This window comes from Bombina bombina, chromosome 2 (assembly GCF_027579735.1).
Source record: "Bombina bombina isolate aBomBom1 chromosome 2, aBomBom1.pri, whole genome shotgun sequence".
NCBI classification, from domain to species: Eukaryota; Metazoa; Chordata; class Amphibia; order Anura; family Bombinatoridae; genus Bombina; species Bombina bombina.
Genome location: NC_069500.1, coordinates 1,283,183,607 through 1,283,209,090, shown reverse-complemented (window position 1 = coordinate 1,283,209,090; position 25,484 = coordinate 1,283,183,607). Strand labels below are relative to the sequence as shown.

Sequence of the window (25,484 nt, the reverse complement as noted above, 5' to 3'; positions counted from 1 at the left end):
TACATTTTTACTGCTTGTCCCTCCCTCCTCACACTTAGGTCCTAGTGCAAAATTATTCCACTACAACAATCTTCTATTCAGTGAGCTTCTTGAAGCTTAGTATGGGTTGATTCTGTGTACATGGATTGGCAGGTGAACAATGGCATTAAAGGGGCAGTAAAGTTGAAATTAAACTTTCATGATCCAGAACGAACATGCAATTTTTTATACTTTTCCAATTGACTTCTTATCTAATTTGCTTTGTTCCCTTGGTATCCATTGCTATAAAGCCTGCAAAGGTAGGGTCAGAAGCAATGCACTATGGGGAGCTAGCTGCTTGTCACAGTCTCACCCAATGTGTTCAACTAGGCCCCAGTAGAGCATTGCTCTCCTTCAACAAAGGATTCCAAGAGTATGAAGTAAATCTGAAATCTGAAATTTGTATGCTCTACCCTTTAAGATCTATTTATGAACTCTGTATGTTAATTTTGTAAAATGTTGCTTTGAAGGAGCATGTTATTTCTGCAGACACAAATTTACAGTTTTGAGAACTACAAAAAAAATGTGATATCTTCAAGACAGAAACCTTTGGGAGAGCATGGCATTATGAATGGATTAATGGAATTAATTACAAAAAAAAACACATTACAGCCATGAATATACAGCATTTCTCCAACATTGGTGTGTCCGGTCCACGGCGTCATCCATTACTTGTGGGATATTCTCCTCCCCTACAGGGAAAGGCAAGGAGAGCACACGGCAAGAGCTGTCCATATAGCTCCGCCTCTGGCTCCGCCCCCCAGTCATTCTCCTTGCCGCTCTGAACAAGTAGCATCTCCACGGGGATGGTGAGGAGTTTATGGTGTTAGTTGTAGTTTTTTATTTCTTCTATCAAGAGTTTGTTATTTTAAAATAGTGCTGGTATGTACTATTTACTCTGAAACAGAAAGAGATGAAGAGTTCTGTTTAAAAGAGGAGTATGATTTTAGCAGCAGTAACTAAAATCGATTGCTGTTCCCACACAGGACTGTTGAGATGAGAGAACTTCAGTTGGGGGGAACAGTTTGCAGACTTTTCTGCTCAAGGTATGACTAGCCATTTTCTAACAAGACTGTGTAATGCTGGAAGGCTGTCATTTTTCCCTCATGGGGATCAGTAAGCCATTTTCTTAGACTTAGAAAGAATAAAAGGCTTATTATGGGCTATTAACTCGTGGACACTCTTAAGGGCTAAATCGATTGTTTATTTAAGTTTTTAGTTAAAGTTTGAAGTGGATTTCACACTTTTATTATTTGGGGAACGTTTTTTATCACCAGGCACTAGTTAAGACACCTTCCCAGTCAGGAAGGGCCTTTCACTGTATTAGACAGAGCCTCATTTTCGCGCCATTATTGTGCAGTTTCTTTTAAGTACAGTGCATGCAGATGCATGTGAGAGGGTCTGGTGTCCACTGAAAAAGTTCCTAGAAGGCTTGAAATACCCCCCTGGGATAGTGAAGTCACAACAAAGGCTGTGGCTGGGACTGTAGTGGGGTTAAAATTGCAAACGGCCCCGGTTTCCACATTTTAAGCTTGAAAATTGGGGTGCAATACTTTGAATGCATTAAGACACTGTGGTGAAAATTTGGTAAAGATTGGATAATTCCTTCATAGTTTTTCACATATTCAGTAATAAAGTGTGCCCTGTTTAACATTTAAAGAGACAGTAACGGTTTTGTTTTAAAACGGTTTTTGTACTTTATTAACCAGTTTAAGCCTGTTTAACATGTCTGTACCTTCTGATAGATCATGTTCTGTATGTATGGAAGCCAATGTGGTTCCCCCTTCAAATATATGTGATAATTGTGCCATAGCGTCCAAACACAGTAAGGACAGTATTGTCACAAATAGTAAGGTTGCCCAGGATGATTCCTCAGATGAAGGAAGTAGAGATAGTTCTACATCTTCTCCTTCTGTGTCTATACCAGTTATGCCCGCGCTGGCGACCCCTAGTACTTCTAGCGCGCCAATGCTTGTTACTATGCAACAATTGACGGCAGTAATGGATAACTCCATAGCTAATATTTTATCCAAAATGCCAGCATTTCAGAGAAAGCACAATTGCTCTATTTTAAACACTGTAGAGCAGGAGGGCGCTGATGATAATTTTTCTGTCATACCCTCACACCAGTCTGAAGTGGCAGTGAGGGAGGGTTTCTCAGATGGAGAAATTTCTGATATAGGAAGAATTTCTCAGCATGCAGAACCTGATGTTGTGACATTTAAATTTAAATCAGAGCATCTCTGCGCATTACTTAAGGAGGTGCTATCTGCTCTGGATGATTGTGACAATCTGGTCATCCCAGAAAACTTGTGCAAGATGGACAAGTTCCTAGAGGTCCCGGTGCACCCTGATGCCTTTCCGATACCTAAACGGGTGGCGGACATAGTGAATAAGGAGTGAGAGAAGCCAGGCATACCTTTTGTCCCTCCTCCTATATTTAAGAAATTGTTCCCTATGGTCGACCCCAGGAAGGACATATGGCAAACAGTCCCTAAGGTCAAGGGGGGGCGGTTTCTACACTAGCCAAACGCACAACCATTCCCATTGAGGACAATTGTGCTTTCAAAGATCCTATGGATAAAAAATTGGAGGGTTTGCTTAAAAAGATTTTTGTACAGCAAGGTTACCTCCTTCAACCAATTTCGTGCATTATTCCTGTCACTACAGCGGCGTAGTTCTGGTTCGAGGAACTGGAAAAGTCGCTCAGTAGGGAGACTCCGTATGAGGAAGTCATGGACAGAATTCACGCACTTAAGTTAGCTAATTCCTTTATTTTAGACGCCGCTTTGCAGTTAGCGAGATTAGCGGCGAAAAATTCAGGGTTTGCAATTGTGGCGCGCAGAGCGCTCTGGCTAAAGTCTTGGTCGGCGGATGTATCTTCCAAGACAAAATTGCTTAATATCCCTTTCAAAGGTAAGACCCTTTTTGGGCCAGAATTGAAAGAAATTATTACAGACATCACTGGGGGAAAGGGCCATGCCCTCCCACAAGATAGGCCTTTTAAGGCTAAGAATAAGTCCAATTTTCGTTCCTTTCGCAATTTCAGGAACGGACCGGCTTCTAACTCGGCAGCCTCTAGACAAGAGGGTAACGCTTCCCAGACTAAACCAGCTTGGAAACCAATGCAAGGCTGGAATAAGGGTAAACAGGCCAAGAAGCCTGCTGCTGCTACCAAGACAGCATGAAGGGGTAGCCCCCGATCTGGGACCGGATCTAGTAGGGGGCAGACTCTCTCTCTTTGCTCAGGCCTGGGCAAGAGATGTTCAGGATCCCTGGACACTAGAAATAGTCTCTCAGGGTTATCTTCTAGAATTCAAGGAACTACCCCCAAGGGGAAGGTTCCACATTTCTCACTTATCTTCAAACCAAATAAGTAGACAGGCATTCTTACATTGTGTAGAAGACCTGTTAAAGATGGGAGTGATACACCCAGTTCCAACTGTGGAACAAGTTCAGGGGTTTTTACTCAAATCTGTTTGTAGTTCCCAAAAAAGAGGGAACTTTCAGACCAATTCTGGATTTAAAAATTCTAAACAAATTTCTCAGAGTTCCATCGTTCAAAATGGAAACCATTCGAACAATTTTACCTACGATCCAGGAGAGTCAATATATGACTACCGTGGATTTAAAGGATGCGTATCTACATATTCCTATCCACAAAGATCATCATCAGTTCCTAAGGTTCGCCTTTCTGGACAAACATTATCAGTTCGTGGCTGTCCCATTCGGACTAGCCACTGCTCCCAGAATTTTCACAAAGGTACTCGTGTCCCTTCTAGCGGTTCTAAGACCAAGGGGCATTGCAGTGGCACCTTATCTGGACGACATTCTAATGCAAGCGTTGTCTCTTTCCAAGGCAAAGGCTCATACAGACATTGTTCTAGCCTTTCTCAGATCTCACGGGTGGAAGGTGAACGTAGAAAAGTGTTCCCTGTCTCCGTCGACAAGAGTTCCCTTTTTGGGAACAATAATAGATTCTTTTGAAATGAAGATCTTCCTGACAGAAGTCAGAAAGTCAAAGCTTCTAAACGCTTGTCAAGTTCTTCTCTCTATTCTGCGGTCTTCCATAGCTCAGTGCATGGAAGTAGTAGGGTTGATGGTTGCAGCAATGGACATAGTTCCTTTTGCTCTAATTCATTTAAGACCATTACAACTGTGCATGCTCCAGTAGACAGGATCACCTGTCTCAGGGAATGAGTTTCTACAGACCAAAGTGGGTCATTGTCACGACCGACGCCAGTCTATCAGGCTGGGGCGCGGTCTGGGATTCCCTGAAAACTCAGGGTTTATGGTCTCGGGAAGAGTCTCTTCTCCCGATCAACATCCTAGAACTGACAGCGATATTCAATGCTCTCCGGGCTTGGCCTCATCTAGCGAAGGCTGGATACATAAGATTCCAGTCAGATAACATGACGACTGTAGCTTACATCAACCATCAGGGAAGAACAAGGAGTTCCTTGGCGATGAGAGAGGTATCCGAGATCATCAAATGGGCGGAGGATCACTCCTGCCACCTATCTGCAATCCACATCCCAGGAGTCGACAACTGGGAGGCGGATTATCTGAGTCGTCAGATTTTCTATCCGGGGGAGTGGGAACTCCACCCGGAGGTGTTTGCCCAGTTGACTCAATTATGGGGCATTCCAGACATGGATCTGATGGCGTCTCATCAGAACTTCAAGGTTCCTTGCTACGGGTCCAGATCCAGGGATCCCAAGGCCACTCTAGTGGATGCATTAGTGGCGCCTTGGTCGTTCAACCTAGCTGATGCGTTTCCACCATTCCCTCTCCTTCCCAGGCTTGTAGCCAGGATCAAACAGGAGAAGGCCTCAGTGATTCTGATAGCTCCTGCGTGGCCGCGCAGGACTTGGTATACAGACCTGGTGAATATGTCATCGGCTCCACCATGGAAGCTACCTTTGAGACAGGATCTTCTAGTACAAGGTCCATTCGAACATCCAAATCTAATTTCTCTGCAGCTGACTGCTTGGAAATTGAACATTTGATTTTATCCAAGCGTGGGTTTTCAGATTCAGTGATAGATACTCTGGTCCAAGCCAGAAAACCTGTGTCTAGAAAGATTTACCATAAAATATGGAAAAGATATATCTAGTGCTAAAAATAAATACACAGAACGCCTCCTAAAAGGCTAAGACACTTGTAGTGACAAGATTATTTAAATAAAAAATATATTGAAATTCTATAGGGGTATATAAAATATTTTATAAGCTACTTATAGCTAAAATATACAAACAAGATACAAAAGTGGATCCACTTAAAATTAACAATAAAATATGCATATATCTATATAAAAAACAATACAATTGTGGTTAAAAACCACAACAATATACAATCTTAATCACAAAATAAATTACAATAAAACAGCTGTTGATGATTGGATAAAAAATATAAATATATAAAAACATCAATTTACTGAGTATGTGTCCATAAATATGTAGGTCCCAAACTTTAAATTCTTTCCAGAGAGTGAATGTCCAATATGAAGATTCTATTTTAAACAGTTATCCTTATATATCCCTCGATAAACGGTGAAATGATGAAGTGTGTAAAAAAGAAAAACGTAGTGGTTTTCAAATCAAAGTTCAAAAATTATTGTGAATATCCAAAAAATCCTGAAAAGATGATGTGATGAAGTGGTCGTGAATAATCAAAAATGTGTGTACACAAAAATGAAAAAAGAAAAAGGAAAGAATGTGAAAAAATAATCCAAATGAATATTTAGGATGTGTTAAAGTGAATAACACACTTATAAAGTGACCCTTATGTGAATACAAGATGTGAAGAGATGCTCCTAAAAAGTTATTCCTGTGTGTAAACGATGAAAAAATACAAAAATGGATCCTATGTCTCAGGGATCAATTCATTCAAAGATATACCTGTAATAAAACAAATATAACATAGTGCAAAACTGCTATTCAAAATTAGTCAGTAATTGAAAAGAAGCTTACCATATATGTCAACGCGTTTCGGCCCTAAGAACTAGGCCTTTATCAATTCACTCTCTGGAAAGAATTTAAAGTTTGGGACCTACATATTTATGGACACATACTCAGTAAATTGATGTTTTTATATATTTATATTTTTTATCCAATCATCAACAGCTGTTTTATTGTAATTTATTTTGTGATTAAGATTGTATATTGTTGTGGTTTTTAACCACAATTGTATTGTTTTTTATATAGATATATGCATATTTTATTGTTAATTTTAAGTGGATCCACTTTTGTATCTTGTTTGTATATTTTAGCTATAAGTAGCTTATAAAATATTATATATACCCCTATAGAATTTCAATATATTTTTTATTTAAATAATCTTGTCACTACTAGTGTCTTAGCCTTTTAGGAGGCGCTCTGTGTATTTATTTTTAGCACTACATTCACCTTTTTGGGGGCGCTGGTACCCACAAAACTAGGAGCTACAGACACAAGGTTGAGCGCTGTCAGATTTTAATGGAAAATATATATCTGTTGGTGTGAATCCAAGGGATTTTCCTGGAGTAAGATTAAAATTCCTAAGATCCTCTCCTTTCTCCAAGAAGGTTTGGATAAGGGATCGTCAGCGAGTTCTCTAAAAGGACAGATTTCTGCTTTATCTGTCTTGTTATACAAACGACTGGCAGCTGTGCCAGAGGTACAAGCTTTTGTACAGGCTTTGGTCAGAATCAAACCTGTTTACAGACCCTTGACTCCTCCTTGGAGTCTAAATTTAGTTATTTCAGTTCTTCAGGGGGTTCCGTTTGAACCCTTACATTCCATAGATATCAAGTTGCTATCTTGGAAAGTTCTGTTTTTGGTTGCTATTTCTTCTGCTAGAAGAGTTTCTGAATTATCTGCTTTGCAGTGTGATCCACCCTACCTTTTGTTCCATTCAGATAAGGTTATTTTGCATACCAAGCCTGGTTTTCTTCCAAAAGTTGTTTCCAACAAGAATATTAACCAGGAAATATTTGTTCCTTCTCTGTGCCCGAATCCAGTTTCAAAGAAGGAACGTTTGTTACACAATTTAGATGTAGTCTGTGCTTTAAAGTTCTATTTAGAAGCAACAAAGAATTTTAGACAAACATCATCCTTGTTTGTCGTTTACTCTGGTAAGAGGAGAGGACAAAAAGCTATTGCTACCTCTCTTTCTTTCTGGCTGAAAAGCATTATCCGATTGGCTTATGAGACTGCCGGACGGCAGCCTCCTGAACGAATCACAGCTCACTCCACTAGGGCTGTGGCTTCCACATGGGCCTTCAAGAACGAGGCTTCTGTTAATCAGATATGTAAGGCAGCGACTTGGTCTTCTCTGCACACTTTTGCCAAATTTTACAAATGTGATATTTTTGCTTCTTCGGAGGCTGTTTTTGGGAGAAAGGTTTTGCAAGCCGTGGTGCCTTCTGTTTAGGTAACCTGATTTGCTCCCTCCCTTCATCCGTGTCCTAAAGCTTTGGTATTGGTTCCCACAAGTAATGGATGACGCCGTGGACCGGACACACCAATGTTGGAGAAAACAGAATTTATGCTTACCTGATAAATTACTTTCTCCAACGGTGTGTCCGGTCCACGGCCCGCCCTGGTTTTTTAATCAGGTTTGAAAATTTTTTCTTTTTCTTTATACACTACAGTCACCACGGCACCCTATAGTTTTCTCCTTTTTCGCCTAACAGTCGGTCGAATGACTGGGGGGCGGAGCCAGAGGGGGAGCTATATGGACAGCTCTTGCTGTGTGCTCTCCTTGCCTTTCCCTGTAGGGGAGGAGAATATCCCACAAGTAATGGATGACGCCGTGGACCGGACACACCGTTGGAGAAAGTAATTTATCAGGTAAGCATAAATTCTGTTTTTGCTATACAATGAAAAACTAACCTATGTTTCAGGATGAATAACCTTTGGATTATAATGTATCTCATAAAAAAAACTATCTTTTCCTCAAAAAGCATTTAATTTAATTAAAAAAAAAAAATCTGATTTAACCCCTTAGTGACCAGACCATTTTTCAATTTACCTACCGTTAAGGACCAGGGCTATTTTTTAATTTTTGTTGTGTTTGTGTTTAGCTGTAATTTTCCTCGTACTCCTTTACTGTACCCACACATTATATACCGATTTTCTAAAGATACCATTATTTTCATCATCTTATAATTTACTATAAAAAAAATTATAAAATATGATGAAAAAATTGAAAAAAACACACTTTTTCTAACTTCGACCCCCAAAATCTGTTACACATTTACAACCACCAAAAAACACCATAGCTAAATAGTTTCTAAATTTTGTTTTGAGTTTAGAAATAACCAATATTTACATGTTCTTTGCTTTTTTTTTACAAGTTATAGGGCAATAAGTACAAGTAGCACTTTGCTATTTCCAAACCATTTTTTTTTTTTTTTTTTTAAATTAGCGATTAGTTACATTATAACACTGATATCTGTCAGGAATCCATGAATAACCCTTCACATGTATATATTTATTTTTTAGTAGACAACCAAAAGTATTGATCTAGGCCCATTTTGATATATTTCATGCCTCCATTTCACCTTCAAATGCGATCAAATAAAAAAAATGTTTACTTTTTCACAAACTTTAGGTTTCTCACTGAACTTATTTATAAACAGCTTGTGTAATTATTGCAAAAATGGTTGTAAATGCTTCTCTGGGACCCCCTTTGTTCAGAAATAGCAGACATATATGTATACAGTGACGTGCAGTAATAGGAGGCAGGGGAGGCAGTGCCTCCCCTGTCCAATGAGGGAAGAAAAGATTTCAAATAATATTTATATAAAAAAAAAAGTGTTTTTTATCTTATTAATTTTTTGGCCACGCCCACCCTCGCCCCAAGGGTATCCCCCCCATTCCCGATGGTGATCACTGATTACTAGTAGTTACTGTGCGCTGTGCGCTTGCGCTGCAATTTCACCATCCATTGTTGCGCAATTAGGAGGCAGTGAGCCGGTCCGCTGCCCTCCATACATTGCGCAACATGGATCTAAATAACTGTTGAGTGCTCACTTAGAGCTGCGCCACCCACTGGTTACTCCCCGGGCCCTCATACAAGCTCCATTGGAGGCGGTTCTCAAAACCGCCTCCATGATGAGCTAGATCACTTGAGCCAATCAGCATTCAGCAGCACTGTGGGGAGGCGTGCCTGCTGGGCTGCTGAATCTGATTGACGTCGCGCCCACACATCAGACTGGCGGGAAGACTCAGTAGTGAGTGTGGAGGGAGTTGCTGAGCTGCCTGCAAGAGTCTGCATGCCCGTGCTACCTAGTGCCTACTACACTAGTTGTGGCTGTGTGGAGGAGGTCTGTCCTGCCCTGGAGGAGACTCAAGACTCGGAGCAACACTGTCAGGTAAGGACCAGTCCAGAGTGACTCTGGACTGAGACCCAGGAGACAGAGACTACCGCTATTGAGGTGAAGATGATGGAGGTGGCACTGACCGTTAGTGCGGCACTAGTCTGGACTGAGACGTCACCCAGGAGACAGAGACTACCGCTATTGAGGTGAAGATGATGGAGGTGGCACTGACCGTTAGTGGGGCACTATTCTGGACTGAGACCCAGGAGACCGAGACTACCGCTATTGAGGTGAAGATGATGGAGGTGGCACTGACCGTTAATGGGGTACTAGTCTGGACTGAGACCCAGTAGAGAGAGACTACCGCTATTGAGGTGATGTGATTAGCAGTGGCTCTCAGTCAGACATGACTCGTTGGCCACAAGGTGAGGTCAAGTGAAGTCTGAGTCTGAGAGCCATTGCTAATCATCACATCTATGGCTTGCGGTAGGTGTTTTTTTATAATTATTTGCTTTTGCTTATTGCTGCTGTAGACGCCGTGCCACCACCGAGGCGGCTATTATAATGGCTAAGCGGCTTCCTCCTCCTGCACTGCTACAGGCCAAGGAAACACTAAGAGTCTTAGAGTCAAATATAATTGATTGCACTGTACGCCGTTGCTATGGGTTTACAAATTACAGTCAGTATGTATTGTAATTTGTAAACCTGTGGTGACGGTGTACGGTAAACTCAATTATATTTGACAGTCAGTCACATGTGACAGTGTGTTGTGTTGCTGATGCATGCTGTAGACTCGTCATCATAATATCCCCGCTGGCCCCCCCCCCCCATGGTTTTGCCACGGCTCCTGATCCTGAGGTGAGAGAGAAGAAGCAGGAGAGTAGACAGTAGTCAGTGGCACTGTGACAGACTGACAGACGGTGCAGCAGTGAGTCTAGTGTGACAGTCAAGGTCCGGACTGGAGGAGCTTTAGTGTTAGGTAAATTACACAGTTAAGCAAGCTGCCTAGGTTAACCTTTCTGTGTACAAGAGGGCTGCTCTGTTATTACATCTGTGTCAGAGTAACAAAGAAGCCCCCTCGTACACAGGTTATTATAAAGGATTCTGCAGAGCTCACAGTTTCAGACAGAACACACAGGCAGGGTGTGGGGCAAAGCTAGCATATTCATTTAATGTGGGACATGTGGGCAAACAGGATAACTGCCTGGGGGCCTGGGCACCACAGGCACATTTGGGGGTGAACTGGGAGCAAACACAGTCACTATTGTATTTATATAAACTGAGTTTTTATGAATCTGCAGTGCACATTTGTGTTCCTGTGTACACATTTCCTTCACTGTCTGCCTGTCTGGTGTTCGGCAGCCTCTCCTCCTCCCTTACACATTCCTCCTCCCCCCTTCTGGTTGTAGACACTGCCCCCTTCTCTCTCAGTCCTGGTTGTGTGTGTAGAAAACAGATGCCGCTTCACAGATCTAAGGTGCGTGTCAGTCAGTCAGAGATAGTATAATGCTGAGGCTCCCACACTGCTGTCATAGATTATTTTTAGCTCCTCATTAACTATTTGGTTTGCACAGAACTTGTTTTGGCTTCATAATGCATTAAGTCCCACTATCCACAGCAACCTACTGAAACCCTATTCAAGCTAATAATGTGCCTGGTCCCTTGAAGTTCAAGAGACCAGGCACATTATTATATCATTAGTTTCTTTGTAAATCACTTTCTGAGTTACTTCAATATTTGTAAAAGTTCCATTTAATTTTTTTAGTCCCTAAATCTGTACTTCCTGCGACTCCACAAACATCAAGATTTACTTCCACCTATCCTGGTCAGCCTGTATAAATTATTATAGAGCCTAACTACTCAGGTCACCTGCCATAAATCAAGGGTAAATCTTTTCTTGCTTCACTGCTTCCCACTAATTTAAAGGGACATGAAACCCATATTTTTTTTTCTTTCATGAGTTAGAAAGAACATGCAGTTTTAAAAAACTTTCTAATTTACTTCTATTATCTAATTTGCTTCATTCTCGTGATGACCTTTGCTGAAAAGCATATCTAGATAGGTTCAGTAGCTGCTGATTGGTGGCTTCATGTGATTGGCTAACCATGTGCATTTCTATTTTATCAACAAAGGATATCTAGAGAATGAAGCAAATTAGATACTAGAAGTAAATTGGAATATTGTATCTGAATCATGAAAGAAAATTGGGGTTTAGTGTCCCTTTAACTTTTAGTTGCCAGACTGCTTTGCTCATCCTCCAAACTGTTATAAATTATATTGTCGCACACAGCCCAACCATTATTTTTTTTAAACACAGCCATTTTTTCAATAATATAAATATATGCATTTTACTATACTATATGGTTTTAGCTGCTGGTATTGGAGCTGTATTTGAGATATATTTATTACTTTACTACATGGTTTTATATGCTGATATTGGGTTATGCACCTTTTTAAACTTTATATAGCAATCCCTTGTCTTTTTTAGCTTCTTACACGTAATAGGTAACTAGGAGTGGATTTCTGGCACCTCTTAGTATGGTAAATCATTTTTCTTTTTACAATACAGTGGTGAGTAGAGAAGAGCTTGTGTATCATTCTAATTGCTTAGTAACTGGCACTGTGCCACAGAATTGTGTGAGTGTGTATGTGAGCAGAGTGTGTGTGGGTGTCAGTGAGCAGAGTATGTGTGCTTTATTCTCCAGGTAATCAATACATTTGATTTCTTATGAGCTGGTGCTTTAGTGCAGTGTTTCTCAACCACGGTCCTCAAGTACCCCCAACAGGTCAGGTTTTCATTATAGTTGAACCGGTGCACAGGTGAAGTAATCAGCTAATCAGCAACACTGTGGTTACTAACTTGCTCTCACCCATTAGCTGATTATTTCACCTGTGCACTGGTTCAGCTCTAATTAAAACCTGCCCTTTTTCTCCGGCGTATCCTATATAGTGCCTCACCAGTCTTTGACCTCACTGCACGTCACTGCAGGTATATGGCTTTGGCATTGCTTTTTGGTAATTAGTAGGCCGTTAAATGCTGCTCCTGCTCACCACAATTGTATTATGCCCAGCAGTGAAGGGGTTAATTAGGTAGCTTGTAGGGTTAATTTAAGCTTTAGTGTAGTGTAGTAGACAACCCCAAGTATTTATCTAGGTCCATCTTGGTATATTTCATGTCACCATTTCACCGCCAAATGCGATCAAATAAAAAAAAAATTGTTAACTTTTTCACTAACTTTAGGTTCCTCACTGAAATTATTTACAAACAACTTGTGCAATTATGGCACAAATGGTGGTAAATGCTTCTCTGGCATTGCTTTTTGGTAATTAGAAGACTGCTAAATGCTGCTGCGCACCACACTTGTATTATGCCTAGCAGTTAAGGGGTTAATTAGGTAGCTTGTAGGGTTAATTTTAGCTTGAGTGTAGAGCTCTGGCTCCCACCTGACACATCCCATCCCCTGATCCCACCCTGACCCCCCTCAAACAGCTCTCTTCTCTCCCCCACCTCACAATTGTCACCGCCATCTTAAGAACTGGCAGAAAGTCTGCCAGTACTAAAATAAAAGGCTTTTTTTAAAAATATTTATTCTGCAGTGTTGGATTCCCCCTTAACACTCAACCTCCCTGATCCCCCCCCCCCTACCAATTTGCTGCTATCTTGGGTACGGGCAGCTGTCTGGCAGTACCCAGTTTGCTAAAAAATAATATATTGTTTTTCAACAAGGGATACCAATAGAACGAAGCACATTTGAGATAGAACTGAATTTAAAAATGTCTTAAAATTACATCTGAACCATGCAAGTTTAATTTTGATTTTCCGATCCCTTTAACTTAGAAACTAAAATTAGTAGGGATGTATTCAGGTTAAACTCTCGGGGGCCGATTTATCAAGCCCTGTATTGAGCTGAATGTATCTGTTTCCGCACGAGGCTTCAGGCTCGCGGCAAACAGGAGTTGAGAAGCAGCTGCTCCTTAACTCGTCCGCCACCTCTGAGGCGGCGGACAGCAATCAGCCCGATCAGATACGATCGGGTTGATTGACACCTCCTGCTAGCCGCCGATTGGCCGCAAATGTGCAGGGGGCGGCATTGCACAAGTATTTCACTTGAAATGCTTGTGCAGTGATAAATATGCAGCGTATGCTGTCGGCATTTATCAATGTGCGGCGACCATGATCCGCTTCAGGGGATCATGTCTGCTCGCACTTTGATAATTCGGTCCCTCTGACTCTTTGACATTTTTTTATGTATGTGTGTTCATTCTATTACTTCAAAATACTGGCTGAGTGGCAACCTTAAATGGAAAGTAAACACCTCGTAATTACAAGACATTTCTGTTTTGCTATATAATAACATATCAGACAAGTTTAAACAAATTAACATATTGTTTGATGCAATTGATTTAATTAGGGAATATCTACCCAACACTTGCCTTATTTGGAGGAGCCAATGCAGGCTTGAGTTTGCAGGCAACAAGGCTACCCGCTGTCATTATGTTAGTATAAAGTGCATTGTTTTACAGTTGTCATCTAATAAACCTAATTAGGAAAATATATATTTCAGGGTTAGGCTTGATAATTCTACAGTGTGCATTTCCAGCTATGAGAATTTATTTAGTGTAATTTGAATCCATTTGTAAACCAATGATAACCACTTGTCACAAGCTTTTAATATACCTTGCAGTGTTCTCCACATAAACTTTTTTATTATGAAGTAGCTGGGTGGGGGCAAAGTAATATTTTCCAATATTATATAATTTTCTGCTATGCAAAGCACACATTAATTGTATAATTTAACATAAATGTATTTAATGACAATTTTGTGCAATAAAAAATGAACATTTTTAATAATAGCTCATTTTATCATAAGATTTGGTAAAATGTTAGCCGGTGGTTAGTAAATTCAGCTGGGTGGTGCACCCGCTAAAAAGGTCCTGGGGAAAGCACTATATGTGGACACTGTGTCTGGCTACCCTATTTCCTTTCCTCAGACACCCCTGCCCTCATTTTTGGCGATTTCAACATCCCCCTTAACAATCCCACTGCCTCATCTGCTAAACAACTTCTGCAACTCACTTCCTCTTTCGGTCTGTCACAATGGACTGATTCTTCCACTCACAAAGACGGTCACTCTCTTGACCTGATCTTTAGCTATCGATGCACTCTCTCAAACTTCTTAAACTCCCCTTTTCCTCTTTCTGACCACCATCTCCTTACTTGCAACGTATCATCCCTTCCTACAACTCTCCCTCCTTCTACTCCTCACACCAAACTTCACAGAAGCGTTATGTCTTTAGATCAGCAACAACTTGCTAATTCCCTTAAACCGCTCCTCTCATCCTTCTCCTCCTTTTCCTGCCCTGAACAATCTATCTGCCACTATAATTCCACCCTTATATCCGCCCCTCTTACCATTGCTCGGAAATCACACACTCATGCCCAGCCCTGGCATACTCCTCTGACACGGTACCTACGCAGATGTTCCCGTACTGCTGAACGGCATTGGAGAAAATCACGGAGTTCAGCTGATTTTCTTCATTACAAATTCATCTTGAACTCCTACTATTCTGCCCTTAATCTCCACAAGCAACACTACTTCTCTACTCTTATCTCTAATCTTTCTTCAAACCCAAAACGTCTGTTCTCCACTTTCAATACTCTCCTCCGCCCTCCCCCACTTCCTAATACAACTTCTCTGTCAGCTCAAGACTTTGCCAGTCACTTCATTAACAAAATTGACTCCATCAGACATGAAGCTCTCAACATAATTCCATTCACTCCCCCCTCAAATACTCTCACTCAACCACAACCCTCATAACCTGTAACTTAGTTCATTCTCCCCTGTTACTGAGGAAGAAGTTTTGGCACTTATACTGTGCTCTCACCTCACTACCTGTCCCCTTGACCCCATCCCCTCACAGCTACTCCCCTCCCTCTCTGCTACCCTTACCCCTATACTAACACAAATTTTCAACCTCTCCCTCAGCACTGGTACATTTCCCTCATCGATGAAACATGCACTAGTCACACCTATCCTCAAAAAACCTTCCCTTGATCCTACCTCCCCATCCAACTACCGCTCTATTTCCCTCCTCCCTCTTGCTTCAAAGCTTCTCGAAAAACTTGTATATGCACGCCTATCCCATTTCCTTACGTTAAACTCCCTTCTTGACCCGCTGCAATCTGGATTTCGTCCCTATCACTCCACAGAGACAGCTATTGTTAAGGTCACCAACGACCTACTTACAGCAAAATCAAAAGGCCACTTCTCTCTGCTTATCCTCCTTGATCTGTCCGCAGCCTTTGACACTGTCGACCACCCTCTTTTGCTCCAAACCCTCCAATCCTTCGGCATCTGTGACACAGCCCTTTCGTGGCTCTCTTCCTACCTATCAAACCGTACCTTCAGTGTAGCCTTCTCTGGGGCCTCCTCTGCCTCGTCACCACTTTCTGTCGGAGTACCGCAAGGCTCTGTCCTCGGTCCCCTTCTCTTCTCAATCTATACGTCATCACTAGGCTCCCTAATTAAGTCCCACGGTTTCCAATATCATTTGTATGCCGATGACACCCAAATCTACTTCTCTGCACCAAACCTATCTCCTTCCTTGCTAACCCGTGTCACTAACTGTCTCTCTCACATCGCTTCCTGGATGTCCTCCCACTACCTCAAGCTAAATCTCTCCAAAACTGAGCTCCTCATTTTCCCCCTTCTTCCAAAATCTCCACCCCCAATATCTCTAAAACTGTTGACAACTCCATCATTACCCCTACCCCGCATGCCCGATGTCTCGGGGTCACATTTGACTCAGATCTTTCCTTCACTCCTCACATTCAGTCCTTGGCTAAAGCCTGCCGCTTCCACCTTAAAAACATCTCCAAAATTAGACACTTCCTTACACAAGCTCCTCATTTTCCCCCTTCTTCCAAAATCTCCACCCCCAATATCTCTAAAACTGTCGACAACTCCATCATTACCCCTACCCCGCATGCCCAATGTCTCGGGGTCACATTTGACTCAGATCTTTCCTTCACTCCTCACATTCAGTCCTTGGCTAAAGCCTGCCGCTTCCACCTTAAAAACATCTCCAAAATTAGACACTTCCTTACACAAGCCAAAGCTAAGATTTTAATCCACTCTCTCATTCTTTCCCGCCTTGATTACTGCAACTCTGTCCTCTCTGGTCTCCCCACCTGCCGCCTAGCTCCCTTACAATCCATAATGAATGCCTCTGCCAGACTCATCTTCCTTACACGTCGCTCTTCATCTGCTGCTCCTCTCTGCCAATCCCTTCACTGGCTTCCTCTTGCCTCTAGGATCAAACACAAAATTCTCACTCTGACATGCAAAGCCCTCAACTGCACTGCTCCCCCCTATATCTCAGACCTCGTCCCCAGATACTTTCCCTCCCGTCCCCTTCGCTCTGCTCATGACCTCCTACTCTCCTCTCTGGTTACCTCATCGCACTCCCGTTTACAGGACTTCTCCAGACTGGCTCCCATCTTGTGGAACTCTCTGTCTCGCCCCACAAGACTCTCCCCTAGTTTTGAAAGCTTCAAGCGCTCCCTAAAGACTCTACTGTTCAAGGATGCATACAACCTATGCTAACCTTACTTTATACCAGTTCCACTCCTCCATTGCTATCCCCTGAACCCCCTTAGCATGTAAGCCTAAGAGTCCAGCTGTTTGTAGATCACCTTCTTAAGAGTGAATTACAACAGTGCAACTCTTGGCAGGGCCCTCTACCCATTTGATCCCTTTAATTGTTTTGTTGTACTCCCCTTTGTTTATAGCGCTGCAGAATCTGTTGGCGCTCTACAAATAACCAATAATAATAATAAAATGTGACAGCTGTATTACAATCCAGCAGAAAACACTTTTCAAATGTTTTGGACATTTAGAATTCAACAACCTTAACCTTTTGAAAATGTGTTTTGATTTCTTTCCCCAGGGCATATCTTTGCTGTTTCTTGAACATTTTGATAATGAAAGTAATTGTTTATTATAATGTTAAAATTGTTGCTCATGTCATACTTTAAAACTATGAAATGTGTACAAAACTAAAATATAGGCATTGCATTGTTCATTTAAGATTACAGCAAAGTATATTGGTGTTTTAAAATTAATGATCTAAAATTTGTTAATTGTACAGTGCACAGATGTCATCAATAGATATTATTTTTAAAGAAAAAACCTTCATTCATGTGTATTCAAACATTATATAGAAATTCTGAAGAGTTTGAATAGGCCACAGTATATATTGAGTATCTAGCTCTACCTTTATCCATATAAGGTAGTGCACTCTTGCTGTGTAACCAGTAATTTGCATGGATATTCTGATAATTATTTCCTCTTCTGTTACAGGGTCTTAGAGAGACTAAACATCCTTATACATTTGTTTCTCAAGAAGGATTTAAGGAGTTACTGCTGGTTAGTGGGGCACAGGAAAAGGCTTTGCCAGTATTACCCAGGGTGGCAACAGCACTGAAAGGTGCTCTGGTATGTTTGTTTTTCATTCTCTTACCTCTCAGATTCCAATCTAAGCAACACTAAAATATTAAGGGCCAGATTCCAAGTCGAAAGGCATTTAACGTTCCCGCTCACACGCTAACTACACTAACCGTAAGCTTTTTTTTTTTATCAATATTTTTTTTTTATTAAGTTATTGAGAAGTCAAACAACACATATCAGATTACATCAGTATGTAACACACTTTGACATACGTCTAAAAGAATAGATCAATAACATAAATTTGTTGAAAAACATCAAACATCTTCTGTGTGCTTCTCTCTAAAGTATATTTGGACTCTTAATACAGTCATATTGTACAATAGTTCGATAATGTCACATACCAGAGCAGTACAAGACTTACATTGATACCTTAATTTTTTACTCTGTACACAAATCTTTCAATAGAACCTCTGTATCATGTTTTGCTGCCTATTAGGATGATACTTTATGTTAACCTACTATAAGCCCAGACATACAATCTTTTTTGAGAGCTACAATTTCTTACTACAGACATTTTACAGGTTATATCAAATGTAGAAAAGGGAAACCACTCTTATATATGATAATTTAGTAATTGAACATGTAGAGAATCAATATATCAAATAAAAATCTTAAGACTATTAATGTACATTATTCCAGTTCAACTGTATGGTGAATAGTGGGCCAAAGCCGCTCTTGTTAATTCCCAGTCGAAGAACTGGGTGTGAGAAGTGGAACCTCATTTTTTCCCTTGAAATGAATACACCTCCATAACTTCAGAAGGCCACTCATGGACCTATGAAATCTGTATGGTTTAGGGGAGGAGCTTTAATGCTAAATACGGTCACTCTTGGACCTTGTAATGTAGTTGGGAGGGGGGGCGTGTCCGGGGAATTAATTATATAACAACGTTATTATTATGTGGCTCATAAGCAAAAGGGTCTCTCTTGGGCTTATCATAAGACAAATGGGAGGTTATTCACATTATGAAATATATAACAACAATATGTAGTGATCTGAATTATTGCCTGGAATATAAATGGTCAGTTGGTAGCAGGTGTAGGAACATATGAGAAATCACATAGTAATAAATAAGCTAAGAATACTTGTGCAACAATAGATTACTGTGATACCTGTGGGCTTAGATCTAGGTTTGAACTATTTTAGTAGTAGAATATAAGAAAATAATTCTCTACAAACCTGAGTGTTTAAACCCTGCCGCCCAGGGATGGGCCCTAAACCCGGATGACAAGTAAAACATGTAAATTTGTAGATGGGAGAAATCCCTAATAGTCATCTGTTAGACTCCTCTAGACTACGTATATTATCCTTTTGACTCCCTAGTAAAGTGGAAGATTTTAATCCCAGATGTACTGAGTATAGTATTGAAAAGGCCCATGGATGGGTTAGTTTATTTTATTGAATAAACACCTCCTAAAGATGACTTACTATTGGTCTTCAGAATAGATATATAGCAAACTGATAAAAGTCAGCAGAATTTGGTATATCGCCCATACATAGAAATAATATCTCTGTTGCATATAGGAGTCTGTTGGATATAAAATCACTTACTGGTGATCTGTCCTATAATTAAGAACTTAAATATTAAAGAGAATATAAAAATGGGACGTGGGAATCTCTCAAATGATAATAATGGTCACTCTTGGTCAACTACTAAAGAAGGATATTTAGCATCTGGTAAAATAATGAAAAAACCTTTAGAACTGGCATAATAAACAGGCTATGTAACACGTCCTATTGCGAGGTAAAATATAAAATGATGATGTAGGTAGGAGTGAGACTTTATCGCAAGGGTGTATAGTCTAGTGATTGAGTATAAAACAGCTATTACAAAATCAAGGGATAAGTCTGCGCTAGCAAAAAATACGTTTACAATGCCAACAGATACAGGCGGTTTTATCCAAAACGCCTTAAATTGCAATGGGGGAAGAAATTAGAAAGATAAGTTTCAACTATGATTTTTAGTCTGTTTTAGTTTCATAGTTGAAACTTTTCTTTATTATTTCATCCACCATAAAATAGCTATTACCCAAAATTAAAGCTTGATACTGATATAGTCTAGACACATCTCTTGAATAATGGGAAAAATTAGTGGTGAAAAAATATAAAATTTAAAAAATGTAATGAAATCCTGTGCACAAAACAAAAATAGAAATAGTCACCCAAACCTATATGGATATTCCTCGCAGTGGTCCCATATGTGGATATATCCTTGAGGGTGTGGAGAGATGAAGGACAGTGCCCACAGAAGTGTGGAACAAGGAGTCAGAAATCGGTGTATGAACCAGATTAACACAAAAGAAACGATATCCACCTAAAAATATGTGGAAAAAAAGATATAGTGCAGATTACTTCACACAATAAAGGCCTATACTAGGGCCGAAACGCGTCGACTAAGTATTGGTAAGCCTATTTCCATTAATGTAATATTGTGTGAAGTAATCTGCACTATATATTTTTTCCCCCACATATTTTTAGGTGGATATCGTTTCTTTTGTGTTAATCTGGTTCATACACCGATTTCTGACTCCTTGTTCCACACTTCTGTGGGCACTGTCCTTCATCTCTCCACACCCTCAAGGATATATCCACATATGGGACCACTGCGAGGAATATCCATATAGGTTTGGGTGACTATTTCTATATTTGTTTTGTGCACAGGATTTCATTATATTTTTTAAATTTTATATTTTTTCACCACTAATTTTTTCACCTCAATTTTTGGGACCGAATTGCAATTCACAGTATTGTTATTTTACTGACATTCTATTGACACTTTTTTTTTTATTTGAGATTTTTTCACCACGATGATTTTTTGAATATCTCTCCACACGTGTGATTTCTTGAATATTTTTCAACACTTGTTATTTGTTGTACTTATCACAGTGATACCTTATTAATCTGTACCCAGGTCTGCGCATGAGATAGGCCACTTACCTGTGACCATCTATTGTTTTTATTTACCTCTGTATGTGTTTTTAATAACTGCTATATTTGTTTATTTACCCTGTTATACTCTTCATGGATCCATGAGTTGTATTGTATATGTTTTTAGACTTTGTATTAAATATCTATTAATTTTACCACCAGATTTATATCGTTACTAATCCCTTTTGCCTCCGGTTTGGTAGGCGCTTGGGGGATCCCCATTATTCACTCGATTTCTATTGGTGGTTACTAGGTATCACTCCCCTCCAAGCTCTAAGGGTATAGAGTAGGCGCTGGTTCATATCCCTATTACTAGACACATCTCTTAGCAGGTTGCAGTGGCTAGTAGAACACATAATAAGCAAAGCAATTGGTATAGTGAGAACTCACATATTCAAAAACTTTAGCCTAGTTAATATGCCGCTGCTACTGGAGGAGGTGATCCAAAACAACCAAGTGGGCTCATACCCGTTAATTTACATGCTAGCTTTTAACAGTGTAAGAGGTGGAAGTTTGAAGCTATCTGTGACTTATTGTGGCATTGGGCTCTATGGGCAAGACTAACTATGGAGAGAAGAAAAACTTTATCTCTGTACACAGGACAAACTTTATGGTGTTAGTGAGAGATGTGGTGATATTAGGACCCAACGAGTTTTGTAGGTAGCAAAAAGTTGGGAATAGAGATACATATCATAAAACTACACATAAATTGAGAGTGGGGCTGTTTCAGTAACTATCTAGGAACAAAATGTTAGGTCATACGGCTTAAATTTGAACAAGGAGGCTAGCTCTCTTATGAATAAGGCAAGTTATTCAGGGATATTGCAGTATCCAGTATGCATGTATGTTTTGGTAGGTGTTATGTATATCTATATATATATATCTATGTACCATAAAATAAAGGTAGTTGTTATCTATTCAATAAGGACAACCATCTATATCAGTGATTTTTAACCTTTTTTTTGCCGTGGCACACCTTTTTACATTAAAAAATCCCGTGGCACACCACCATCCCAAAATTTTAAAAAAAAATCACACATTGTAGCCTAATACAGCATATATATATATATACACATACACACAAACACACACATACTGTATGTATTGTGCTGTTATGCCATGCCTCCTACAAACTACCCCTGCACTGGGAGTAAAAAACAAGCAAAATTAAAAAATATGTCACACTGTTGTCAGTCTGCCGTGGCACACCTGAGGATCTCTCACGGCACACTAGTGTGCCACGGCACACTGGTTGAAAAACACTGATCTATATACTAAAAATACAATCTAAACGTTAAAGTAAACAATGTAAAGAGATAGTAGTGAGATGAGTTAACGAGTATAGATGGGAATATGGTCTTATCCCTTCATCCACAATTTACGGTCTTTTCACTCTTCTAACCTATGTCAAGGGCAGTAAACACCATGGTAAAGTTTGCAAGTTTGTGAGCTCCAGTTCCTTTCAGATGTTGGAGGTGTAGTATAGATAAGTCTGCAGCAGAGTTAGAGGATAACCCTAAGATGTAACCTGTAGTACTGGCAACCGAGATGGCAATCATAGGTCCCAAATGGTGCCTGATAGATTTGGATTTCAAGGTGGTGAAATAGGTGAGAGAGGGATCTGCAGTGTCCAGTGAAGGAATGATAGAGATCACAGGTGTGTATACTGTTCCATGTCCCCTCTCAATCGTCCGCATTGCGAGGGGGCTCCTTTTCAATCTCCAGCCTTGTTGCTTGATCGCGTGTGTCTCTCGATATCCTTCAGTAGCTCCTAGTGAAATCTCGCTGCGAATCTCACAGGCTGTATTTGTTATATCATCTCCTTCTGAATTGGCCTTGTGGCCTCTCTCATTCTCTTCTGATGGTTTGCTTGATTTCTGGGTAAGCTTGTGTGTCGTGATCTCCTCCCAGTCTGCTACTCGCCCTGTTCTGACAGTCTGCTTTAGGGAGATGAAGTAGATCTCCATCTTGTATGACATCTGTTTAAGGAGGGCTAGAATGTTAGTCTCCATGGTGGATTGATATGCTCTTAATAATCTTGGGATCCTCTCGGCCACTAAAAGATATATAAGAAGCGCTCACAAGGGCTAAAGACAATTTAAATTTATTAATTACAAAATTCAACATAAATAAAATAAAACTTCAGAGTGCGCACTCTTGAAATACAATTTATACTAAACCTTATAACAATTCATTAATTCTAAAACCTTATCTTAAGCCAACTTTTCTTAATCTTGTGTGCAACAAGTGCTGTTAGCAGATATTGGTATAAAAACAAACTTTCCCAAGTCTCTTATTTATTTCTGTGCAAGATATATATAGCAAAGATAGGGAGATCGATTTAGCTCCTTAAGTTCATTAGATTCAAATCCAATAGCCAATCAGGTATCTCTGTTTACGTTGTTTCGTTATTTTCAAATCTAACCGTTATACCGGTGATTATATCCAAGCTTTTATAAGCCAAAGTTCTTTAGTTTAAATAAGATACTTTTTACCTTAATGTTGCAGTTCTTTATGTAAAAAAGTATCTATTTGGGCTTCAAACAGTTATTTTTAGCGGTGTAACAGATACGGCTTACCGTGATTTTTCTACCGCTGATCTTCACTTGTTAGAGCAAAAAATTCTCCGCCTTCCGATGACAATGGACAGTCCACCTCTATTGCCTCCAGGCTAAAGGGAATCTTTTCACTTGCTTTTAGATGCGGGTTTTTGTTTTTCTCACCCGGTTTTTACTTGCGGTCTCCTTAGTCAGTATGCACAGTTTATAGGGAAGCTGTCAAATCCTTGAAGATTTTCAGATGTCCAAGCCTGACTTCTAAGGCTGTATATCTGATTCTGTATATCCTTTGTGTCCTATCATCAACGCGTTTCCGCTCGCAATGAGCCTTTTTTAAGATACTTTTTTACATAAAGAACTGCAACATTAAGGTAAAAAGTATCTTATTTAAACTAAAGAACTTTGGCTTAAAAAAGCTTGGATATAATCACCGGTATGACGGTTAGATTTGAAAATAACGAAACAACGTAAACAGAGATACCTGATTGGCTATTGGATTTGAATCTAATGAACTTAAGGAGCTAAATCGATCTCCCTATCTTTGCTATATATATCTTGCACAGAAATAAATAAGAGACTTGGGAAAGTTTGTTTTTATACCAATATCTGCTAACAGCACTTGTTGCACACAAGATTAAGAAAAGTTGGCTTAAGATAAGGTTTTAGAATTAATGAATTGTTATAAGGTTTAGTATAAATTGTATTTCAAGAGTGCGCACTCTGAAGTTTTATTTTATTTATGTTGAATTTTGTAATTAATAAATTTAAATTGTCTTTAGCCCTTGTGAGCGCTTCTTATATATCTTTTAGAATCTAATATATACATTTAACTGTTTACAGGTCAGTTTTTTATAAGAAGTTTGACAATAGTTACTATTTTAACGTTTTAAACAATTTTTATCCTCTCGGCCACTGTAGGTCGATGTTCTGAATCGCGGGAGTTCAGTTGTAGTAAGGAATACTTAAAAGTTCTGCAGTATTGAAAACCGCTTTAATTTGCTAACCGGGGGGGGGGGGGGGGGTACTGGATATGTGACGCAGGCTTTTAGCTACTCTCTTAATCAGATTAGATCTTCTGATGATAGGATCTCAAAGATAATGGTATCATCTGATTCCATAGCTTCTTCTTTACTATATATGCAGAGCTATGTTGAATGATGACAAATTAGCATCAAGATTAATGTGTCAGGGTTTTTTTCCCTGCCTTCTTTGCCATGTGCTGCTGGCAGCCATTTTACTCACCTCTCTTGCTGACTCTGGTGCATACTGTGTGATGCTGCTAATTTCCTGCACTTCCTTTTATGGCCAGACTGGTGTACATCATCCGTGTGAGACAGGATGCAGTCTCAGAATTGTGATGTCATCACTTATTATTTAAAGGGCCTCTGTTCAGTATGCTTTGCCCTTGCATTGTCTCAGACCTGTTTGTGAGAGCTCCTGTGTATTACCTGGCTGTCTGACGTTCCTCCTTGTTCCTGATCCCTGGCTTGTTCCTGACTCTGCTGTTCTCCTAGTTCCTGATTCTGGCTCGTCTGACTACTTGCTTTGGCTCCTGGCTCGTCTGACTACCAGCTCTGGTTTTGATTCCTGGCTTGTTATTTGACTTGTGGACTTTTTATTATTTTTTGTTATTAATAAAGGTGTGATTATTTTTGCACTTCTCATCTCAGTCTGATTCCTGGCACTTTGACAAAACGATGAGTTAATCTGGTTATAGACGGAGCTGCTGAATTTCATGTCTGATCATGGCCGCTGCTTGGACAAGCCCCTAGACATACGTTTTTTACGTGCAATGGGTGTGGGCTTGCAATTCGCGCAAAAAGTTGAACTTCGAATATCGCGATCGTTTTAACGTATTCCCTCTGTAGAAGTTAATGGAGCAAATAAAGTGGATAAAAATGTAACACCCAACTCGCAGGCAAACCCTATATTATATTTAACTTTGTTTAGTATTCTTAAAGGAAATTTAAAATCAAATTGAAATATATTTTGAAAGTGTAAAAAGATAAAGAAGAAAAAAAACCAAAATGCTTTTATTTAAGCATTTCATATTAGAAAAGTTAGCCCTAATTTTCTTCATAAATTGAAAGAGTCCACAGTTGCATTCATTACTTTTGGGAATTTAGAACCTGGCCACCAGGAGGAGGCAAAGACACCCCAGCCAAA

The 25,484-nt window shown here is 40.0% G+C and overlaps 1 protein-coding gene across 3 annotated transcripts in view; it reads left to right on the top strand.

Annotated features, from left to right (window-relative positions):
* Positions 1-25,484, top strand: part of PACRGL (parkin coregulated like) — a 122,647-nt gene that overhangs the window by 35,422 nt on the left and 61,741 nt on the right. For all 3 annotated transcript variants that reach the window (XM_053704098.1, XM_053704099.1, XM_053704100.1), the window contains one exon: positions 17,686-17,820. In XM_053704098.1, the coding sequence (XP_053560073.1) occupies positions 17,686-17,820 (135 nt within the window). The remainder of the gene's footprint in view (positions 1-17,685; positions 17,821-25,484) is intronic.